The sequence below is a fragment of the Myxocyprinus asiaticus genome, chromosome 37 (assembly GCF_019703515.2).
Source record: "Myxocyprinus asiaticus isolate MX2 ecotype Aquarium Trade chromosome 37, UBuf_Myxa_2, whole genome shotgun sequence".
NCBI classification, from domain to species: Eukaryota; Metazoa; Chordata; class Actinopteri; order Cypriniformes; family Catostomidae; genus Myxocyprinus; species Myxocyprinus asiaticus.
In genome coordinates this window covers 4,368,626-4,388,591 of record NC_059380.1, presented here as the reverse complement: position 1 = coordinate 4,388,591, position 19,966 = coordinate 4,368,626, and the positions used below count along the sequence as shown (strand labels likewise).

Sequence of the window (19,966 nt, the reverse complement as noted above, 5' to 3'; positions counted from 1 at the left end):
ATTTCCAGGAGGTGCATGCTCGACTCAACAGCAGAAACTGATTGTGTGGGGCAGTGCATGCTTATTCATTACACGCGACACATGTCCCAGGCATAATAAACACGGGAGCAGATATATTGTACAGAGAATGGAGACTTCACCTGCAAGCAGTGAACCAGCCAAGCGAGAGATACGGGCTAACTGCCGTATCTCTTCACATGGCCTGAAAATGCTCACTCGCTTTCATCTGAAGCACTGTCAATAGCAAAAATGCCTGAGAGACCCAGCGTGTGCACGATAGAAACTGGGAGGAACGTGGCCTTTCAACAAGATGCAGACAACTTTACTTGTACTAAATGGGAGCCAGAGAAAATAATAGTTTTGAGATTTTAAACTTCAGTAAATTAAACTTCAGCATTCAATATATTTTATATCTGTCTGTACAGTGTCTAATAATGCACCGGCAATGTACACTAAAGTTTCTCTTTCCAATAAAATTTGATATAAATTAAATTTGGCCATTTGATCCTCTTATTTAAAAAAGTTCACTGGAAAACATCAGAAGATTTTGCCCAAATTGTAATTACAACATGTCCACTGACTTTATGGCATATACACATATACTTGAATCAAAGATTAATTGTACAAATGTGTTTCTCTATTTGCAAAACAAATTTAACATGGACATATTTATATAATTTAAATAAATAATGACTAACCAATTTCTTGCCAGTTCTTTTAAGACAAAGTATAAAGTAAATATATTTATGATAATTTTTTATTCTTTGTTTTCAATGTTTCATGTACCATAACTGAATTGTGATTAATCGTGATTAATCACAGAAAACTGCTATTTTTGTTATTATTATTATTATTATTATTATTATTATTATGTATCAATTCACAGCCCTAATTTAATTTTTTTGTTATCAGATTACAGTTAATGACTTTCAAAAAAGTTCATTACTTTTAAGTACATCGCGTGGTGTACAAATATTTCTAAAATAATATTATTTATGTAGAACACATTTAAAACATGAATTATGATCATAAACATTATTTTTAATTTGCTGGGTGGAGAAAAAAAAATTATTAAAATTGTTTTAGAAAGCCACTTAAAAGTAAAGTAATTTGTAATGTGATTACTTCCAATAAATTAATCTGATTACAATTTTAGATAAGTATCTAATAATTTGTAGATGATTACAGTACTTCTTTTGAGTAACTTACCCAACACTAGTCTGAGAAATTATAACCCAACCCTAAGCCTATACCTAACCAATCAGGTAGTGCTTTTCTCATAAATATGAATGAGTCTTCACCTGCCATACTACATTTTGGAAATCTACCACTGGACCGCTACGTCTCACACACAGTGCACATGATGCAAATTTCATGATCGGCAGATTCCGAACGAAGCGTCTGTGTGCAGCCTGATTTTTGTAACCACCAAACGTCTCTGTACATGTGCAGTTAGCTGCAGATCAGGTGGAATTTCACACAGCAGTTATAGTGCACAATGAATGCACTTTGAGAGTTAGAACGCTTCACTGTGTGTGAGACATAATGGTAAGTGAAGAAACTAAGCATTCCCTAGGCGTAACAGAGCAACAGCCCTGCTGAAAGCAAGAAAGAATGAAAATCTGTATCTTTACATCTTTATACTGTTTAACTATGGCGGCAGCAGTGGGCCTGGTGCTTGCCGGAAGGCTGGCATAGTCCATCAGTAAATTGGAGTACCGGGGCCTAGAGGAGATGAAAAATTGATCCATTTTAAGGTGAGCTGTGGGAGCATGGGATATGATTTGGACGTGGAGCCCCACGGAGTGACATCACAACGGAGGAGAGATGTGACGTGGAGCCAGGGCTGTGTGTCTGTGAGGGGCTAAAATTAGCTGGAGCTGGGGGAAAGGACACATTCAGAGACAGCGGAGCAGACTACAGCAACGGTGTCTGGAAAACGGTGATTAAATTGGTGGCTTAGTGTTACATAAGTGTGTACTACCAGGAGAGAAGGACCGTTAGAGAGGGAAAGAAAAAGTAGATAGGATGAAGGCATAAAGCAGTGGTTCTCAACTTGTTTTGATTTAGTAAACAGATTTTACATTACACTCCAAAAAAATATTGTATAATATTTTTAACATGTACGCATATCAATTTCATAACAAAATGTCCTAAATTATAACTATTTTTTTTTTTTCACATTATATTTTGTTAAAAATTACTAAATTCAACTTAAAATGTGTAGGCTTAATCTTAAAATTATTTTTACCCATCAAGTGGTGACCAACACAGTAAATTGCATATTGTACAAAAGTATATAACTATGCTTTATAGTATGATATTTCAGAATAACAACAGCACATCTGGGGATAAAGTGAAATCCGACTGGTCATATCACTCTGTGGTCTCTACAATATAATAAAATATTTAAATTCAAATCAGTGTTCCATGTCCATTTATTTATTTATTAAGCAAGCAGTCTTGAAATACGTTTAATAATGAGCAATCAGAAAGTAATTTTTGCTAAATATACACCAACAGAACTTTGACACAAACCGGAGGTGGAATTCAAATCAACTCTGCAATTTGTGTCTTGTCACATAACATAACTTCAATGTAAATGTATGTTTTATGTAAATGTATGTTTTTATTTTGTAGGTAGCTGCGTAATAAGCGGGATAATGGTCAGTAAGCCATCATTTATCCAAAATAAACCCCTTCAGGGTGATATAAGGCAACTCTGCTCCGCATCATTGTCCAAATCACCCTGTCTGGGATTATTGTCCGATAACGACTGGCTGACTGTCCATTTTCCCTTACTTATTGTTCATTTACCATTGTTACCATTGTTTTTCACAGCTGTTCACAACCTGATCACAAATTAGAACAGACTTGATCCATTTTTGGGTCATGACTCACCACTGGTATAAAGCAACAGAAAGAGAATGTCAATTGGATAGAATGCTGTTTTGAAATTATTTTAGAGACAAAGAGAGAGAAATCCAAAAAAGAGAAGGAGGAAAGGTTTAAGAGCGGTCTGCCCCAGCATTAAACGTCTTCTGTCATCTCATTTCCTGGCTCCCCTGTGTCCACAACGCAACATGGATGTTCCACAGACGACACCATTACTATTTCAGATAGCTTAAACAGCCAAAGCATTTTAAATCCTGATAACACTTTGTACCTGGAGCTCGGTCAGCATGTTTATAGTCCCCCACAATTGCTCTCTCTCCCTCTTCCTTGTATTCAACCACAAAACACAAGAGTGCTTTGTAAGAGGGTTCTACCCTGATTCCAATCTCTTCATGTTGCTCCCACTGATTGGGAGAGAAGGGGAAATAATCTGCCTAGATTGATGACAGCACACTGAATACAGTATGTTGTGGTCTAACAGAGAGTGAAATAAGTTTGCTCAGGCTGTGCCTCTGTTGTTCATCTCTATCTCTAGTCAAGATAAACCCATCTGTGGAGAACATAAATAGGTGCATTGCTCACAAGACAACGGTCAATTAATTCACAATGTCTCGAAGAATTGCATCAAGGGTGCATGTTATCAGATCATTTAGAATCAGGGTTCCCACACCTTTGACCAATTAATTACCATGACTTTTCCAGGACTGCACTACTGGAGTGATTGCACTCACACTGCACTATTTCTAGCCAATGAAATATTTTAGTGAAAAGCATTACTCGCAAATACTATCTTCACAATAGAAATGTCTAAGATTTTCACAGGACTTTAAGATTTTATTTATTTCCATGATTTTTCCAGGTCTGTATATCATACAGTAATGTTCAAATGTCCTAACATTTACATGGATAGGTTTTCTATGACTGTGGAAAGACCAGGGGCCACACAAAGCAGGCTTCCTTTAGCATTGGCCGCACACTTTTCTATTGGTTTTTTGTATTTAAAACTAAAAAGATGTTACTTATTTGTGACCAAAAGTTTGGGAAAATGTACAGATTTTGCTGTTTCAGAAGGAAATTGGTACTTTAATTCACCAAAGTGCCATTCAACTGATCACAAAGTATAGTCAGGACATTACTGATGTAAAAAACAGCACCATCACTATTTGAAAAAAGTCATTTTTGATCAAATCTAGACAGCAGCCATCACTCCAACACCTTATCCTTGAGTAATCATGTTACATTTATAATTTGGTACTAGAAAATCACTTGCCATTATATCAAACACAGTTGAAAGCTATTTGGTTCATTAAATGAAGATTAACATTGTCTGTGTTTGTTTTTGAGTTGCCACAGTATGCAATAGACTGACATGTCTTAAGGTCAATATTAGGTCAAAAATGGCAAAAAAGAAACAGCTTTCTCTAGAAACTCATCAGTCAATCATTGTGTTGAGGAATGAAGGCTATACAATGCTTGAAATTGCCAAAAAACTGAAGATTTCATACAAAGGTGTACACTACAGTCTTCAAAGACAAAGGACAACTGGCTCTAACAAGGACAGAAAGAGATGTGGAAGACCAGATGTACAACAAAACAAGAGGATAAGTACATCAGAGTCTCTAGTTTGAAAAATAGACGCCTCACATGTCCTCAGCTGACAGCTTCATTGAATTCTACCCGCTCAACACCAGTTTCACGTACAACAGTAAAGAAAAGGCTCAGGGGTGCAGGCCTTATGCGAAGAATTGCAAAGAAAAAGCCACTTTTGAAACAGAAAACCAAAAAGAAAAGGCTAGAGTGGGCAAAGAAACACAGACATTGGACAACAGATGACTGGAAAAGAGTGTTATGGATCTTAACCCCATTGAGCTTTTGTGGGATCAGCTAGACTGTAAGGTGCGTGAGAAGTGCCTGACAAGACAGCCACATCTATGGCAAGTGCTACAGGAAGTGTGGGGTGAAATGTCACCTGAGTATCTGGACAAACTGACAGCTAGAATAACAAGGATCTGCAAAGCTGTCATTGCTGCACGTGGAGGATTTTTTGATGAGAACTCTTTGAAGTAGTTTAAGAAGTTCTGAACATTTTGTTCAAATTGTAATAGTAATTATTCATGTTATTAATGTCCTGACTAAGTTGAATGCCACTTTGGTGAATAAAAGTTCCAATTTCTTTCCATAAGAGCAAAATCTGTACATTATTCCAAACTTTTGGCTGCCAGTGTGTGTATATATATTTACAAAAAAGTCTGTTATCAAAAGTTTGAATTTTAACTTGAAGTGCATAGCTGAAATGTGTATTTGGAATTTCAACTATTAAGAAATTAATTATAGGTATCTGGGGTAGTGTTTTGAACAAGAGTGAATGACAGATAATTGTGAGATTCTACTTGCATGAAAATACAGTTAAAGAGTAATTACGTGTTTGTACTAGTCGCTCCATTTTTGACATCGAGAATGGTACTAAGCATTAACCGTGTTGCCATTACCTGCTCCCGAAGAGCCACCCGGACGCTTAATGCCTCCAAGCTGATAGAGCATGTCCTTGCGTTGGGAGCCCTCTTGGCCCACCTCAACTACCTGGACCTGCTGCAGGGGGGCACTCCACTTCATGGTGTACTTGGGCCCCACCGGCACCAGACTGCTAATGTCAGGGGGGCCCCTGGTGGTGACAAGAAGAACAATGTGATTAAATTTACCAATAAATATTTTCTCACACAATAAGTCTATGAAACACCTGGACTGATCAGCTGAGGGTACGTTAAGGAGAGCGGGACCCCCAGCTGTAAGGAATTACCATTACTATTCATGTATTCTTGTAATGCATTGGTATCACCTTGTTAAGATTTTCTAAAGGGCATGTCGAGCCATGCGTTAAGAACAGAGACTTGCAGTGGAATTCAGCACCATCACAAGCTTTTTCACTTAGCTGTTTACCTTTTGCACTGCTGAGATGTGATCAATGGGGCTGTCATAGATAATCTATTTGAGTGAAACAGAGGAGCCCTTTATGCCTGTGATCTATGGGGATAATTCCCATCTCTGTACCTAAACACCCTGCCATTTGTTCCCAGATAATGACAGCCCATTTGACTCTGCCCAATTGCGTTCTGTGCCTTAACCAATAGTAGCTAACCCCTTCTTGTTCACTGCAGCATATTAGGGTAACATCACTGTAATGCTTCAGTAATGTTTAAGGAGGCTCCAGTCCATATTTAGACCATCTGATGAGTGGCAATCTGTCAGTGCGGTCTTAAGGGGGACGGAGTGACACAGAGAAAGCCAATTGACCTTGTCCAGGACACGTACTTGACGTTGATGTTGGCACAAATGAGCATGTCACTGAAGAGAAAGACTTTCCGCTCCTTAGACTTGAGGACCTGTCCTCGCTCGCCGTATACCGTCTCAATCAACGTCTCGCACAGGATCAAAGAGCCCTGCTCAGAGTTCAGCAACTGAAGAAAAGATAGTATGGAGAGACTGATTACAACAAGTCTTCTAATATACAGGCTACCAATTACATGGCTGCACACATATTTAGAGGCTAAAGCGTAAGATATAAGACACTTAAAGGTTAATGGAAATGCAGTAGCTATGTAAGACTGGTACAACAAAACCCAATGTATAACTAGAGCATAAAAGTATATGCTCCCTTAAAATACATGGTAAAAATCCAGTAAAAATATCTAAACATACTTAATAAGATGCATTTACCTGAGAAGCAAAACTGCATGTGATATTAAAGGAATACTACACCCAAAACTTTCAAGCTGCAAAAAAAGGACATAAAGACAGCATAAAAGTGATCGTACCGCTCGATTGTATTCAGTCGATTGCGATACAATCGGTTTTGGGTGAGAAAAAACTAAATCGCTGTCCTAATTCATGCGTCAAGCACGATGTAGATGCAAAGGAGATGGCTGATGGCAAGATTTATAATGAAAAAGTACTTCTTATCCAAAACTGATCGTATTGCTTCAGAAGACATGGATAAAACCACCCATCATATTGATGCAGCTTTTATGTCCTTTTAGGAGCTAGAAAGTGTTGGACCCCATTGACATTGTATGAACATAAACAAATCATACACATCTATTAAAACATCTTGCTTTGTTTCTGCAGAAGAAAGAAACTCATATGCGTTTGAGATATTTTGAGGCACAAGGGTTATAAAAAGAGGGGAGATTTATCATTTTTGGGTTAACTATTCCTTTATGTTTACTTTTCATTGAAATCTAATACAAATGTAGTGAGGTTTATAGTTAAAACAAGAAAAATATATATTTGCCAATGGGGTAAGAAAAATAAACTTACATGTGGGACATTAAGCGTAGCTATTTCAGCCAAAATGCGGGACACTTGGCAACCCTATTTCAGCCAAAAACGGGACACTTGGCAACCCTATACAGCGCCATAACCTGGATGGAGCCTATACAGTATACTGTATATAAAAAACCCTGTTCTTTATGTTGGCACTTCAGGTTCTTTACACCTGCACTTTCAAAACAGTGTCCGTTATGGGACATAAAACAGGATATTTAGCAAAAAAAAAAAAAACATTTTACACTATTGTTATAAGTCAAATAACCATAATCTGCTCCTAAGTAGAATAATTGTTCTTAAAGGAATAGTTAAAAAAAAAAAAAATTCAAATATTGTCATCCTTTACTCAACTCTCAAGTTATTACAAACCCATATGCCTTTCTTCCTTACATGAAACACTAAAGGAGATGATAGGCATGTATGTTAGTCTCTATCACCTTTCACTATCATTACATGTTTTTGTTTTCTCCATACAACAAAAGTAAATGGTGATTGAGACTGTCATTCTGCCAAACATCTCATTTTGTTTTGTTTGTGAACTATCCCTTTCAGAAAAATGGTGTACAATTTAAAATATAGATGAATGCATAATATGCACAGACAGTCACATACAGCTCATTCATGTTTAGTCATTTTCTCTGTATCATAAATATACAGTATACCAAGATGGGAAAACAATCATAATTTGTTTTGTGTTATTGGACAGTCCTAGATGTCATCCTCATTACAAGGAATAATACATAAGCAGCATCAACCAACCCAAAGTCCAGCAGCTCAAATAAATATTCTGAGCTTGAGTTTGATCAGTCAGGAGAGTAGTTTTATAAATAATGCATCTGCTTCTGTAGCCTCGGCGCATCACACAAAATGACTCGCCGGATCCTGAAGGAATTGGCAACACTGCTTGGCCTTTGTTGAAATGCATTGAAAAATTAGACCTTCAGTCAGTTAGATGCCTTGCTGCAGGCTCTTTGTTTTTGTTTTTGTTTTTTATAGTAAGAGCGCCCCCCAAAGGCCACAGAGGCAAACAAGGAGTGTTGAAGGATAGACATCCTTTTCAAGGGACTTGAATGATTTTGTATTTTGTATTTTTTTAAGTTTGGCAGCTGTTGGTATGTGAGAGACAGAGGTTTATGTGATGTGCGTGTTGAAGAGAGACAGGGACACTGCAGTCATGCCCATGCGCCGTATTGTATCTCCTGGCCTACCTTAGGTCTGAGATAAATTGAGACAGAGAATTAATATTTCATCAAGGGTTTATGGGGTAATGGCAGGGGATTCACATTAGAATTGAGCTGTCTCAATGCACCGAATGAAACACCGTGAATGGGCTGAGAGCTCATTTAAACCAACTGTAAGAAGAAAACAATGGTGTGGTCAGAGTTGCTCATGACACATAAGATCATTTGTGCTCATGGGGACACAGACAGCATTTCTGCTCAACAGTCAGCATTTCTGGCATAATGTTGATTACATCATAAAAATACTTTCAACTCATGCCTCCTTTTCTTTATAAAAAGGCACAAATCTGGGTTAGAGTGAGGCACTTACAATGGAAGTGAATGGAACCAATCTGTAAACGTTAAAGGGATAGTTGAAAATTATCTCATCATTTACTCACCCTCATGCCATCCCAGATGTGTATGACTTTCTTTCTTCAGCAGAACACAAATTAAGATTTTTATAAAAATATCTCAGCTCTCTAGGTCCATAATCTGTTTCTCACCCACACCTATCATATCGCCTCTGAAGATATGGATTTAACCACTGTAGTCTTATGATTACTTCTTTTTTTCCTTTATGTGAGTTTTGGAGCTACAAAGGACTGATCACCATTCACTTGCATTGTATGGACCTACAGAGCTGAGATATTCTTCTAAGAAATCTTTGTTTGTGTTCTGCAGATGAAAGAAAGTCATACACATCTGGGATGGCATGAGGGTGAGTAAATGATGAGAGAATTTTCATTTTTGTGTAAACTATCCCTTTAACTTTTACGGATTGGCTCCATTCACTTCCATTGTAAGAGCCTCACTGTAACCCTTGATTCTTTTTTTTTTTTTTTTTTTTTTTTTTTTTTGTGGTATTCAACATTATGCCACAAATTCTGTTGATTGATTTAAACTTGTCTTGATCCTGAAGTATACTTTTAACTAAAAAAAATAAATAGAGAGGCTTTGTTCGTAATGTAATACAAGCTTAATGCACAGTCTACACTGTATACTACCTACAATTTTATTTTATTTTTTTAAATAGTGTGACAGAAGGTATTATTCCATGATAAACAGTAGTACGCTACATTTTTGTCACATGACCTAATCAATGCATGTAAGTGGCTTCCGGTTAACATCTCAGAAAATGTTTTTTTTATTTTTTTTTTTAAAAAAACAGATGTTAACAACTGCTTCTGTAATTACTTCCACTATATACAACAAACTGGAAATGAAAATTAAATTGAGTGTGCTGCTTTGTACAATTTGTGCATATGTGCTTACAGTATGCATACTATCTGATCATTATACATGCTCAACCAATATTGGATTTTGTGATACAGAAATGATTGAAAAAGCTGATTACTGATTATTCTGCCAATATTTTTTAAAATCAATTTGTCGAATGTGTTAGAAAAGTTTGTCCTTATTGTGGCGGGCACAGACATAGAAGCTAAAAGAGTTCAAATTAAATGAAATCCCAGATGCAGTTTATTGTGCAACCAAAATCCCAATAATAACCAGTAAAAAAAAATTTGTTTTGGTGCATTACGCGGGACTTTTAACCATTATACCGAAAAACACTATAGACTTTTATTTTGAAATGTCCCAGTTGCTCACACAAGAAGATAAGGAAAGCAAAATCTGCCCTCTTAGAATCATCTACAGTGTTTTACCATATAAACACTATAAAGTAAACACTGTCATACTGTATAAGAAGTATGAGCAACAATTCATTAAAAGTAGATCATCAGCGATCACTTACAAATGTGGGGTTTTCCGGTATTACTAAAACAGACTTTTGTATTTTTCTCTAGGAACACTATCAATCAAACTCAACATGAACTCAGCAATCAGTAAAGGTTCTATAAATAAGCATTCAATAATGGCTATGGTTCATGTGTCTTTTATTATAACATCCTGAATATAATCTTGCATTAATCGATAAACAGTGAGGGAGACAAATGAATGCTCTACATGAAAGCATTTACAAAATGAAGCTTTCTATAGCTAATACATTCACCAGATGAAGGGTTTTGTATATTGCACCAGTATACTTTTTTTTTTATTATTATTATTATTTATTGTTATGCACCAGATGAAGTTGAAAATGAGGTAGTGCTGACTATCGGCGGACTATCGTTGTTGAGTTCTGCCAATAATTGAGTTTCAAAAGCAACTACAGGCACCAATTAATTGGCAAAAATTATTAATTGGTTGACCTCGAACACATACTATATTCTACATAAATTAAAAGTAGGAGGGAACTATACTATTCTGAACATAGCCAAAGAGAAAGAGTCCAACATCAGAAGGGAAAAAGAGAGTGTGAGAGAGATGCAGACCAAAAAAGAGAGTGAGACAAATGACTGCAGTGGAGGAAGGCAGGAGACACGGCGATAGACAGATAAAGAGAAAAAGCAAGTGAACCGAGCAAGAGATACGGAAAGTAACTTAGACTCTCCAATTAAGTATCTCATTTGCTCTCTAATTCCTCTTATTCAGAAAAGCATTGGTTCAGATTTGTGGCAACTGGGTTGTGATACGAGCATGGTAATGGAAGAGAAACACTACTGCCATGTATTCAGCCGTTAATGGAACATCATTGCTTGCTGATGATTCTGAAAAAAACATAAATTAATAAAAATAAAAATGCATTGCAGGGCTAACCGGAGATGTGTTATTAGGGTATTTGGGTATTTTTCAGCCTGTTGAAAGCCAGTTTGTCTGGTGAAGGGGACCAACAGTGGCCTTTTAAGCACAGAGTGAGTTTAGGTGTGTTATAAATGGGTAATTATAATGTAATTATTATGAATTAATTATAATTTCGATGATTGAATTTGATCAAGAATAACATCTTGATATAACATTTAGTGTATATAATACTGCATGACGCGTCAATGCGGTGCAGGTGGCGGTCCAACGTTGTAAATCTAGTCACCATATACACAAAAGCATCAAAGGCTTTTGTACATTTTCAAAAATGAACACTGATGTTGATGAGTTTGCAGTTTAGTATAAAACTGGTGTAATTGTGCAAACTGAATGATTAAAAATGGTGACGTTCATTAAGCAATTTATTTTTTTCTGTATGCAGCCTTGAAAAGGTTTCATTCAAGCTGTCAAACCACAAAAAGACAAACTTGTAAATACAGAAAGTACATTGTGTAGGCTTTATGAAAGATGCATTTACACAAATTATCATCCAGTGATGGCTACAGTAAATAATCAATGACCTTTGATAATGATTTGGGTCGAATTTAATGGAAAACTATGCAAGTTGCGTCACAGAATTAAGCAGCCTCCAGAGTCATAGCTGGACAGTGTGCGAACCTTCATAGAAAACAATTGTTTCTAATTTTAGAATGCGTTGTGTCATCCACCAGACACGTCTGGTGTGCGACCCCCTTTAAGTTGCCCTGTCGCTCACACTTTACCAATGTTGTGTTGAGAAATATGTATAAAGAGACAAAAACTATTGTGCAATGATTAGCCCTATTTATATTAAAAGAAAAATAAATACATAAATAAATGCTGTTATAGATCAATAATCACTGGGAAAATTTTCTGATTATCGATGCGTGAAAAAGGCATTGATCCCAAGCCTTATAGATGGTTTTCAAAACAACTACAAAATAAAACATTTATTCATGGAAATTAACAAGGCTCTCCTACTGTTTGTCATGAAGCTGAAAAACCTTTTAGATTCTAATTGTAACCTTTATTTTTAAGAGTGTTGTTGGGCTGTTATCACAATGTGGTACCATTTCATTATAACCAGTGTATAACCAATGTAACACTGTTGTGATTGCATCTATCAAAGCTAAGTAATTGTTTGTGTGTGTGTGTGTGTGTGTGTGTGTGTGTGTGTGTGTGTGTGTGTGTGTGTGTGTGTGTGTGTGTGTTCCTCACCTTGCTGAGAGAGCGGTCACTGACACAGCGAGCCAGCTGCTGCGTCTCGGTGATTTGATCAGCCACCCTTTTCTGCTCATTCAGTTTCTCAGCAAGGGTCTCCAATTCAGTCAGAGCGAGCTGCAAGGGTAGCCTGTCCACATGGCCAGTGGGAGTGTTCTTCAGCATGTCCTTAAAAAAGCGGGAGACAGAGAAAGAGAAAGATAAAGCCATGCAACAGGCAAATAAAACTAGACTAAATTTATGCACACTTACATCTTATAGAACAGAATAGAATGATTTTATTTCCACACAGCAAGGCTGGTTGAAATTGTTGTAAGTACAGCACTGTAACAACATTTAGCTTTCTTAATTACTTGTTCAAATAATGTAGACAAATTAAGATTTTTAGAAGAATATTTCTGCTCGGTAGGTCCATACAATGCAAGTGAATGGGTGCCAACTATTTGAAGCTCCAAAAAGCACATATAGCCATCATAAAAGTCATCCAAATGACTCCAGTGGATTTATTAATGTCTTCTGAAGCAAAACGCTAGGTGTGTGTAAGAAAAAGTTCAATATTTAAAATATTTTTACAAAAAAATTCACAAGGGTCGAGGTGAAGCGTGTTAGCAAGTTCACGCGAGAACTGACGCATGAAATACGGAAGAAAATAAAACAGAAGTGCAGTGTTGTTTACAACAGAGGTGCATAGATGCCTCATTCGGCTGGTTTGGATACATCAGCTGCAACGTCATCTTGGAACAGTCAACAAGGAGAGCTGTTTGAATCAGTGGAGTGAGTGGAGGAGATGCCTCAGACCGAGTTCCTATGTGAGATCTACGTATGAATATCTATGCACTTACGTCACGTGAGAGGCAGTTTGAACTCCACCCTCGTTCAAACCTCAAGCTGGCCGGAAGCTAACATTTTTAGTAAAAAAATGTTTTCCTTTTTTCTATTTCTTAAACACACCTAGCGTTTTGCTTGATCTGACATTATTTGCTCAATCTCATGTTGTTCCAAATCCGTGTGACTTCAGTTCTTCCGTGGCAAAACAAAGGATGATTAAATGCTGAATCTTAGCCTCATAAATTCACATTTATTACATGGAAAAAAAAAGATGCAATGAAATTGAATGGTGACTAAATCTAACACTTTCCCTAACATCTCCTTTTGGGTTTGGAACAACATTAGGGTGAGTAAATGACAGAAGTTTCACTTTTGGGTGAACCACCTCTTTAGTATTACTTATTTGCAGTATTGTCATTTTCGCACAATTCAACCTCATTGAATGCAGCGATGCAAATGTACCATTTTTGTCGTGCCAAAGAAGCACACACAAAAACATGTGGCGGGAGGTGAAAGAGAGAATGAGGTAATAAGAGAATGTGAAGGTGAAATGGCAATAAGATGATAAAGGAAAGAACCCAAATGAAAGGGAGTAACACAAAATCATTTGAGGAAGCTAATGCCAGAGCATAATGAGTGCACCTCTACGGCACAAAGAACACATCAGTCATTGTGATGTACTATAGTACTATTACTATTCATTTGAAGCTGGTACCTTTACACCCACTCAACAGCATCAAGAGAGGGTCAAACTAACAGCACCGTCTCACATTCTGGAGACAAACATGTTATCAACCCTATGGGAATCATTACAACAGAGCTGTGCCATTGAAACAACAACCATTGGCAAGCCCTCTCTGAGTGACAGAGGACAGAAGAGGGAACAGACAGTGTCAATAACCCAGCATTTTAAAATGTGAAAGTATTTATGACACCTGTTAAAGGAGTAGATCTCCCAAAAGTGACAATTCTGTGATCATTTACTCACCTTCATGTCGTTCCAACCAAAAAAATATTTTCTTTGTTACATGAAACACAAAAAGAAATGCTCTTTTCCATACAAGGAAAGTGGAAAGTGATTTCTATTGCCAATCTGTGTGCATATATTCCAAGTTTTCTCTGAAGTCATGCTTTTTGTGAGGAACATACCACAATTCAAGTCGTAATTCGCTGATAACCTTGTGTAATCGCGCTTGTGTTCAATTGAAAAATGATGCCAAATGTGATGTAATTGAAGGTAAACAAAATTTGTTCTTGTAGTCCAGGAGCATTCACTAAGCATTGAATGTTTTGAATTGAACGCAAACAAGAATAGGATTTGAGAGCTGTGGCAGATGGGAAGATTATCAGTAAATAACTACTTAAATTCCGGTCAGTTCATTAAAAAAAAATAAAAAAACACAAATAAAAATCGCACGGCTTCAAAGACTGCAATATAAAGATGCTTTGTTGTCCTTTTTGGAGCTTGGCAGAATAAATCACCATCCACTTTTACTGTATGGAAAAGAGAAGCTCAGACATTCTCCCAAAGATCTGCTTTTGTGTATAAGGAAAAAAGAAAATAATATTTGGGATGAGTTGGAATGATCTGAGGCTGAGTAAATGATTTTTGAATTATCTGTTCCTTAAAGGTAAAGTGTGTAAAGTCAGGCTGGTCATAATGCTCAAATGCTCAACTAGCTTATTTAAAGTTGACATATTAAGATGGGATACAAGAAAGTATTTGCCACACAGCGGAGTTATTTTCTCCCCAATAGTCATGTGGAACCACAGAAATATACGACAAACTAACCATGTCGCTGCAGTGGCATGGGGAGTAAAGATTGTGTGTGAATGTGCACTGTTGTCCTAGCGACTGCGGTTCGAACTGTGTTTTGTCCTACTCTTTTTCCCAGCCGATTTCCTGTTTCCACTTAATATTTCCTTTAATACTACTTAAAATATTAGATAAAAATGAAATGTTGAGTTCATCACATTGATTTGGTCACTGTGAATGTCTGGGAGTGCATAGAAGGGTTTGATCTGGAGGCGGGGTCTGTCGATCACAGTCGTTCCCGTGTGAAACCATGGTTACTGTAGTAAAACAAAGGTTATTTTTTCTAAGGTAAGGTTAAGGTCAGGTTTAGCGGTAGAGGTTAATGTAGTGTGTAGTCTGTGGGACTCTAAATAAACACAATAAACACACAGCAGTGATGCCCATACTGTATGTTAGTATTTAAATATGGGTGCAAATAGTATCTGACACTATCTGCACCAGGGTGCAATTATTTTTGCACCAGGGTGCAAATAGCATATGCCAAAAAAAATTACACACTTCTGATAAATATTTTTGCTTGAAGTAGGCCACAAAAGAAAGAGAAAACAGATAAAAGAGAAGTCTTAGCCAGTCTATTTATCTTTATCTTCTCATATGTTAGCTCTAAAGTCTGAGCTTCAGGAAAATTCCTTAATCGCATTCATAACTTATCTATCATAATTCGTGCATAATCGATGCCTATTGAGGTATGAAATGAAGTGTCGCAGCTCTTCCCGAATGGGAAAGTTCGGCTCAGAATTCCGTGTTTGTTCTTTGTCCCTTAAAACTAATATAAGTGAAGGAGGGACAAGAGAGAAAGCAAGACGGAGCGAACAGTCCTGCGGTGGAACAGTAGTGAATTCATGACATTTCACTGTCATCTGAGACCGGCTGGTTGCGGAGGTCAGCATGATATTTCTGAATTAGATTCTGTTCTAGATTCTGACATTTCAGCACGTGACGTGCATGCGTAGACAAGAAATGGGCGTGAAGGGACAGTGCTGTGTTTATATATTTCCCATTTATTTAAGCAAGTTTGTGGTTTATTCCAACCTGATCTCATGAGATGTCATAATATTAATAATACGAGATGGCGCAATCCTAAGATATCATAGTTGGCCGTACAAGTTGGTATCACTTTCACTACCATACGGTAAAATAAACGGACCAACGAACAATGATTTTAAAATTGTTCCTACATTTAATCCCTAACCCAAACCAAAAACTAAGCATACAGTGTGACCCCCTTAGCCAAACCCTAAACCCAACCATGATTTTAATATCTTTTTTAAATATCTTTTGTCTACCACAGAAGAAAGAAAACATCTGGGTTTGGAACGAGACGAGGGAAGTGCATTACAGGTTATTGACAAACATCAGTCGTTTGTATTACATAAATAAATATGGAATGAGTAATACAATTTGTTCACTGACATTTATTATCGTAAAATAAAGTGTTGCCTAAGAGGCTTGCTAAAACTTCATGCCTGTGATGTATTGATGTGAATAGGCCTGTCATGATTATTAAATCAGTCTAACCATGATTATTGTGCACTTCAAATTCCAATCACATTTTATTATCCAAATAAACTAATTTAAGTTAATATAGAAATGTAATGAATGCGCATTTTTGTCTCATTTCTGGGGTTATTGCATTATGCCAGCACTTCAAATGAACGCAGACCATCTCCTGCACTACGGAGTGCACTCAGAGTAGCATAGCATTGCATAGCATAGCATAATATAGCGTAGCGTTGCGTAGCATTGCGTAACATAACAGCTATTCAGGTTGGCTGGGTTCAAAAAGCAAGTGTAAATGTAAATGGACCAAGACTAAAGTTAAACAAACAGAGAGAGTATTTGGAAATATTTTTATATTTAAATATTATTTTTCTTTTCATTCTACCCCCAAGCAATATTTTCCAAGTTTTTAAAGGAAATTATACATCCCTATTTTATTATATGATCCAAGTTAAATATGAATAAATGACTTCTTAAGATATATGTGTATGAAGCACACATACAACTTTAGTATGACAATTTGTATGACAATTAATCATCACAATTGTGAAAGCCAGAACACAGACAATTATTGGTCATAATCGCAATTATGTGAATGACAAATAATTATCAGCCAAATTTCATAATCGTGACAGGCCTAGATTTGAAATTCTGTTTGTTGATAGGTTGGCCTCTATGGAATTAACAGTCATACAATATCATACGATTTTGGCATCTCGTATGAATTATTACATATGAGTTTTAACAGGGCTTTTTTGGTTTATTGTAGTTCTCTGTATAAGTATCAGACCTTGGAGTCCATGATGTGCACACCCAAAGTTGTATCATGCAGTGAGCCAGAAGAACATGGGACTCTGAGACAATAGGTTGCCAGAAGACCTGGTATAGACTTGCTTGGCAATCAATTTCCAGGCACTTGAAGGAGCATGGCCCCTCAAGCACTCTGAATGACTACACTGTGAGAATATAGTTACTGGGTAAATACTGACCTGCAGAAGAAGGATGAACTGAGGAAAACGCTGAATAGGCTTCACCATCAGACCATAGAGTGTTATGCGATCAATGCTGGACGCCTGCTTTTTCTGCAAACATAAAGAGAAGCACCCACTTATTGAGAGGGAAAGAAGGGTAGACACAGTCATTTCCACATAGAAAGCAGAAGAATCTTAGCACTCAAGGGAGTCAGAGAGGTGGGTGGAGGTTAGCATTATACTATTAATTCTCTGGTTCCTGCCAGCAGACTTTAGTAGTCATTAGACGGCACAGTGTCCGAGAGTAGTTGTGCTTGAGAGCCCTCCAGCAGGCTTCAAAGCAAGGATATCAGACTACGGTCAACTATGCATTTTAAAAGCTTTCACAGGTATTAATCACAGGTGCTATACCAATCTGGGTACGGTACCTCTAAAATGTTAACAATTTTCATCTGAAGCAAATATTACTGCCATGGAAAAACTACATTTTTGTGTGTGTGTGTATGTGTGTTTTATTTACCTTAAAAGGGATGGTTCACTCAAAAATGAACATTATCTCATCATTTACTCAACCTCATGCCATACCAGATGTCTATGACTTTCTTTTTTTGCAGAACACAAATTAAGATTTTTAGAAGAATATTTCAGCTCTGTAGGTCCATACAATGCAAGTGAATGGGTGCCAAATGTCTTATGCTCCAAAAAGCACATAAATGCAGCATAAAAGTAATCCATAAAACAGTGTTTTAATCCATATGTTCAGAAAAGATATGATATGTGTGGGTGAGAAACAGATCAATATTTAAATCCTTTTTTGCTAGTAATTCTTCTCCGTGCCAAGTAGGGGGTGATATGCATGAAGAATGTGAATCACCAAAAAACATAAGAAGAAGAATGTGAAAGTGAAAGTGAAGATTGACTGAGCAAGGAGAATTTATAGTAAAAAGGACTTAAATATTGATCTGTTTCTCACCCACACCTATCATATCACTTCTAAAGACATTGATCGAACCACTGGAGTCTTATGGATTACTGTTATGCAGACTTATGTGATTTTTGGAGCATCAACATTTTGGCACCCACTCACTTACCAAAAGAGTGGAGATATTCTTCTAAAAATCTTAATTTGAGTTTAGCAAATGATGAGATAATTTTCAATTTTGGGTGAACTATTCCTTTAAGAGCACAGATAACCTCAGTTATCACATTTACAAGGTAAAACATTTTAAATAAAATAAGAGCAACACTTAAAACTAGGGTACATTCAGAGTTCAAATATGAGTGGCTTGACTGAAATGATTTAACCTCCCTAAGCTACTAAAATGAATGTCCACAAGAGGGAAAAAATGACAGGAGAATAAAATACTCTAAAGTTAATATTCCATAAATCAACACCGCCACAGAGGCAGACAGAGGTTATTTAAGGTAGAACATAACAGCTATTAGGAACAAAGACTAGCTCTTACCTTGAGGAACTCCAGAAATGCTGGCTTAGACATACAGGCTTTCTTAATCAGGGCCATGGCATTGGTAAAGTTATTGACGTACTCACTATATACGTCCAGCACCATGGACTTGGAGAACTAGGATTAGAGAGGAATGATTAGGGAAAATACATTTCATAAGGTTATGTTCATTATGTTTATTGCACTAACAATGGACAGTTTGTCTTTATCAGTGGTGTTTCTTGACCTTTGGCGTACCTTTGGAAACACCAGCATTTCAATAATCTCTTAGTAACATAATTTCTACAACCCTGTCTTTAGACTGCTTGAAACTGCTAGTCTAGGATCAGTTTCTCCTACTTAAATCCAAACTTTATCAATTAGTGAGATGGGAAAAGCTGACTCTAGATTAGAGACTGCAGGCAACATTGCCCTACACTGTTTGCGCAGAGAAGATGCCTTCATTTCTAAAATAATACATTTGAAATATGCATAATTTTCAATAATTAAATTTTAAATGATTATTATTTTTTTTATATATTTTTAAATTTAAATATGCATAATTAAAAAAAATACATTTTAACTAATTTATGTTTTAAAATATTTTTTATATAAAAAAGTATTAAATAAAACATTTTTATTTATAAAATTATAAATACATGTTTTTATAATTTATTAAATTCTGAATTATTAAAATTATGGTGGCATTAAAAACAAGTTTATCTGAGCAAATTAAGATCAGGATCCATATTTAAAAGTGCACTAATTCATTTTATTTTTATTTTGCACTCCTCCCATCTCAGCAACTTGGGTCTCATCTAGAATTCTGAGTTTCCCACTTGAACTTCTGACTTCGCTGGGTCATTCATGTGCTCGGAACTCATAATTACGGTTTTTACGGAGTCCACTTGAAGGGCACATAATCTGCACTCGTGCTGCTGTTTACTGGGAGACCGGGGCTGAAACAGTTGCAATAATGAAACAGCTGCTCAAAGCAGTCTTTTCAACATTACAATATCTTTATTTTTATGTTACCAACATTCAAATAATCTCAGAAATATT

General features: G+C 36.6%; 1 protein-coding gene across 1 annotated transcript in view; it reads right to left on the bottom strand.

Annotated features, from left to right (window-relative positions):
- The window catches only part of LOC127427566 (rho guanine nucleotide exchange factor 10-like protein), a 187,234-nt gene that overhangs the window by 105,195 nt on the left and 62,073 nt on the right, over window positions 1-19,966 (bottom strand). Inside the window, exons 12-16 of the mRNA XM_051675204.1 lie at window positions 18,926-19,042; window positions 17,478-17,570; window positions 12,342-12,512; window positions 6,205-6,350; window positions 5,385-5,557 (exon numbers count right to left, since the gene is read on the bottom strand). Coding sequence (XP_051531164.1) covers window positions 5,385-5,557; window positions 6,205-6,350; window positions 12,342-12,512; window positions 17,478-17,570; window positions 18,926-19,042 — 700 coding nt within the window. The remainder of the gene's footprint in view (window positions 1-5,384; window positions 5,558-6,204; window positions 6,351-12,341; window positions 12,513-17,477; window positions 17,571-18,925; window positions 19,043-19,966) is intronic.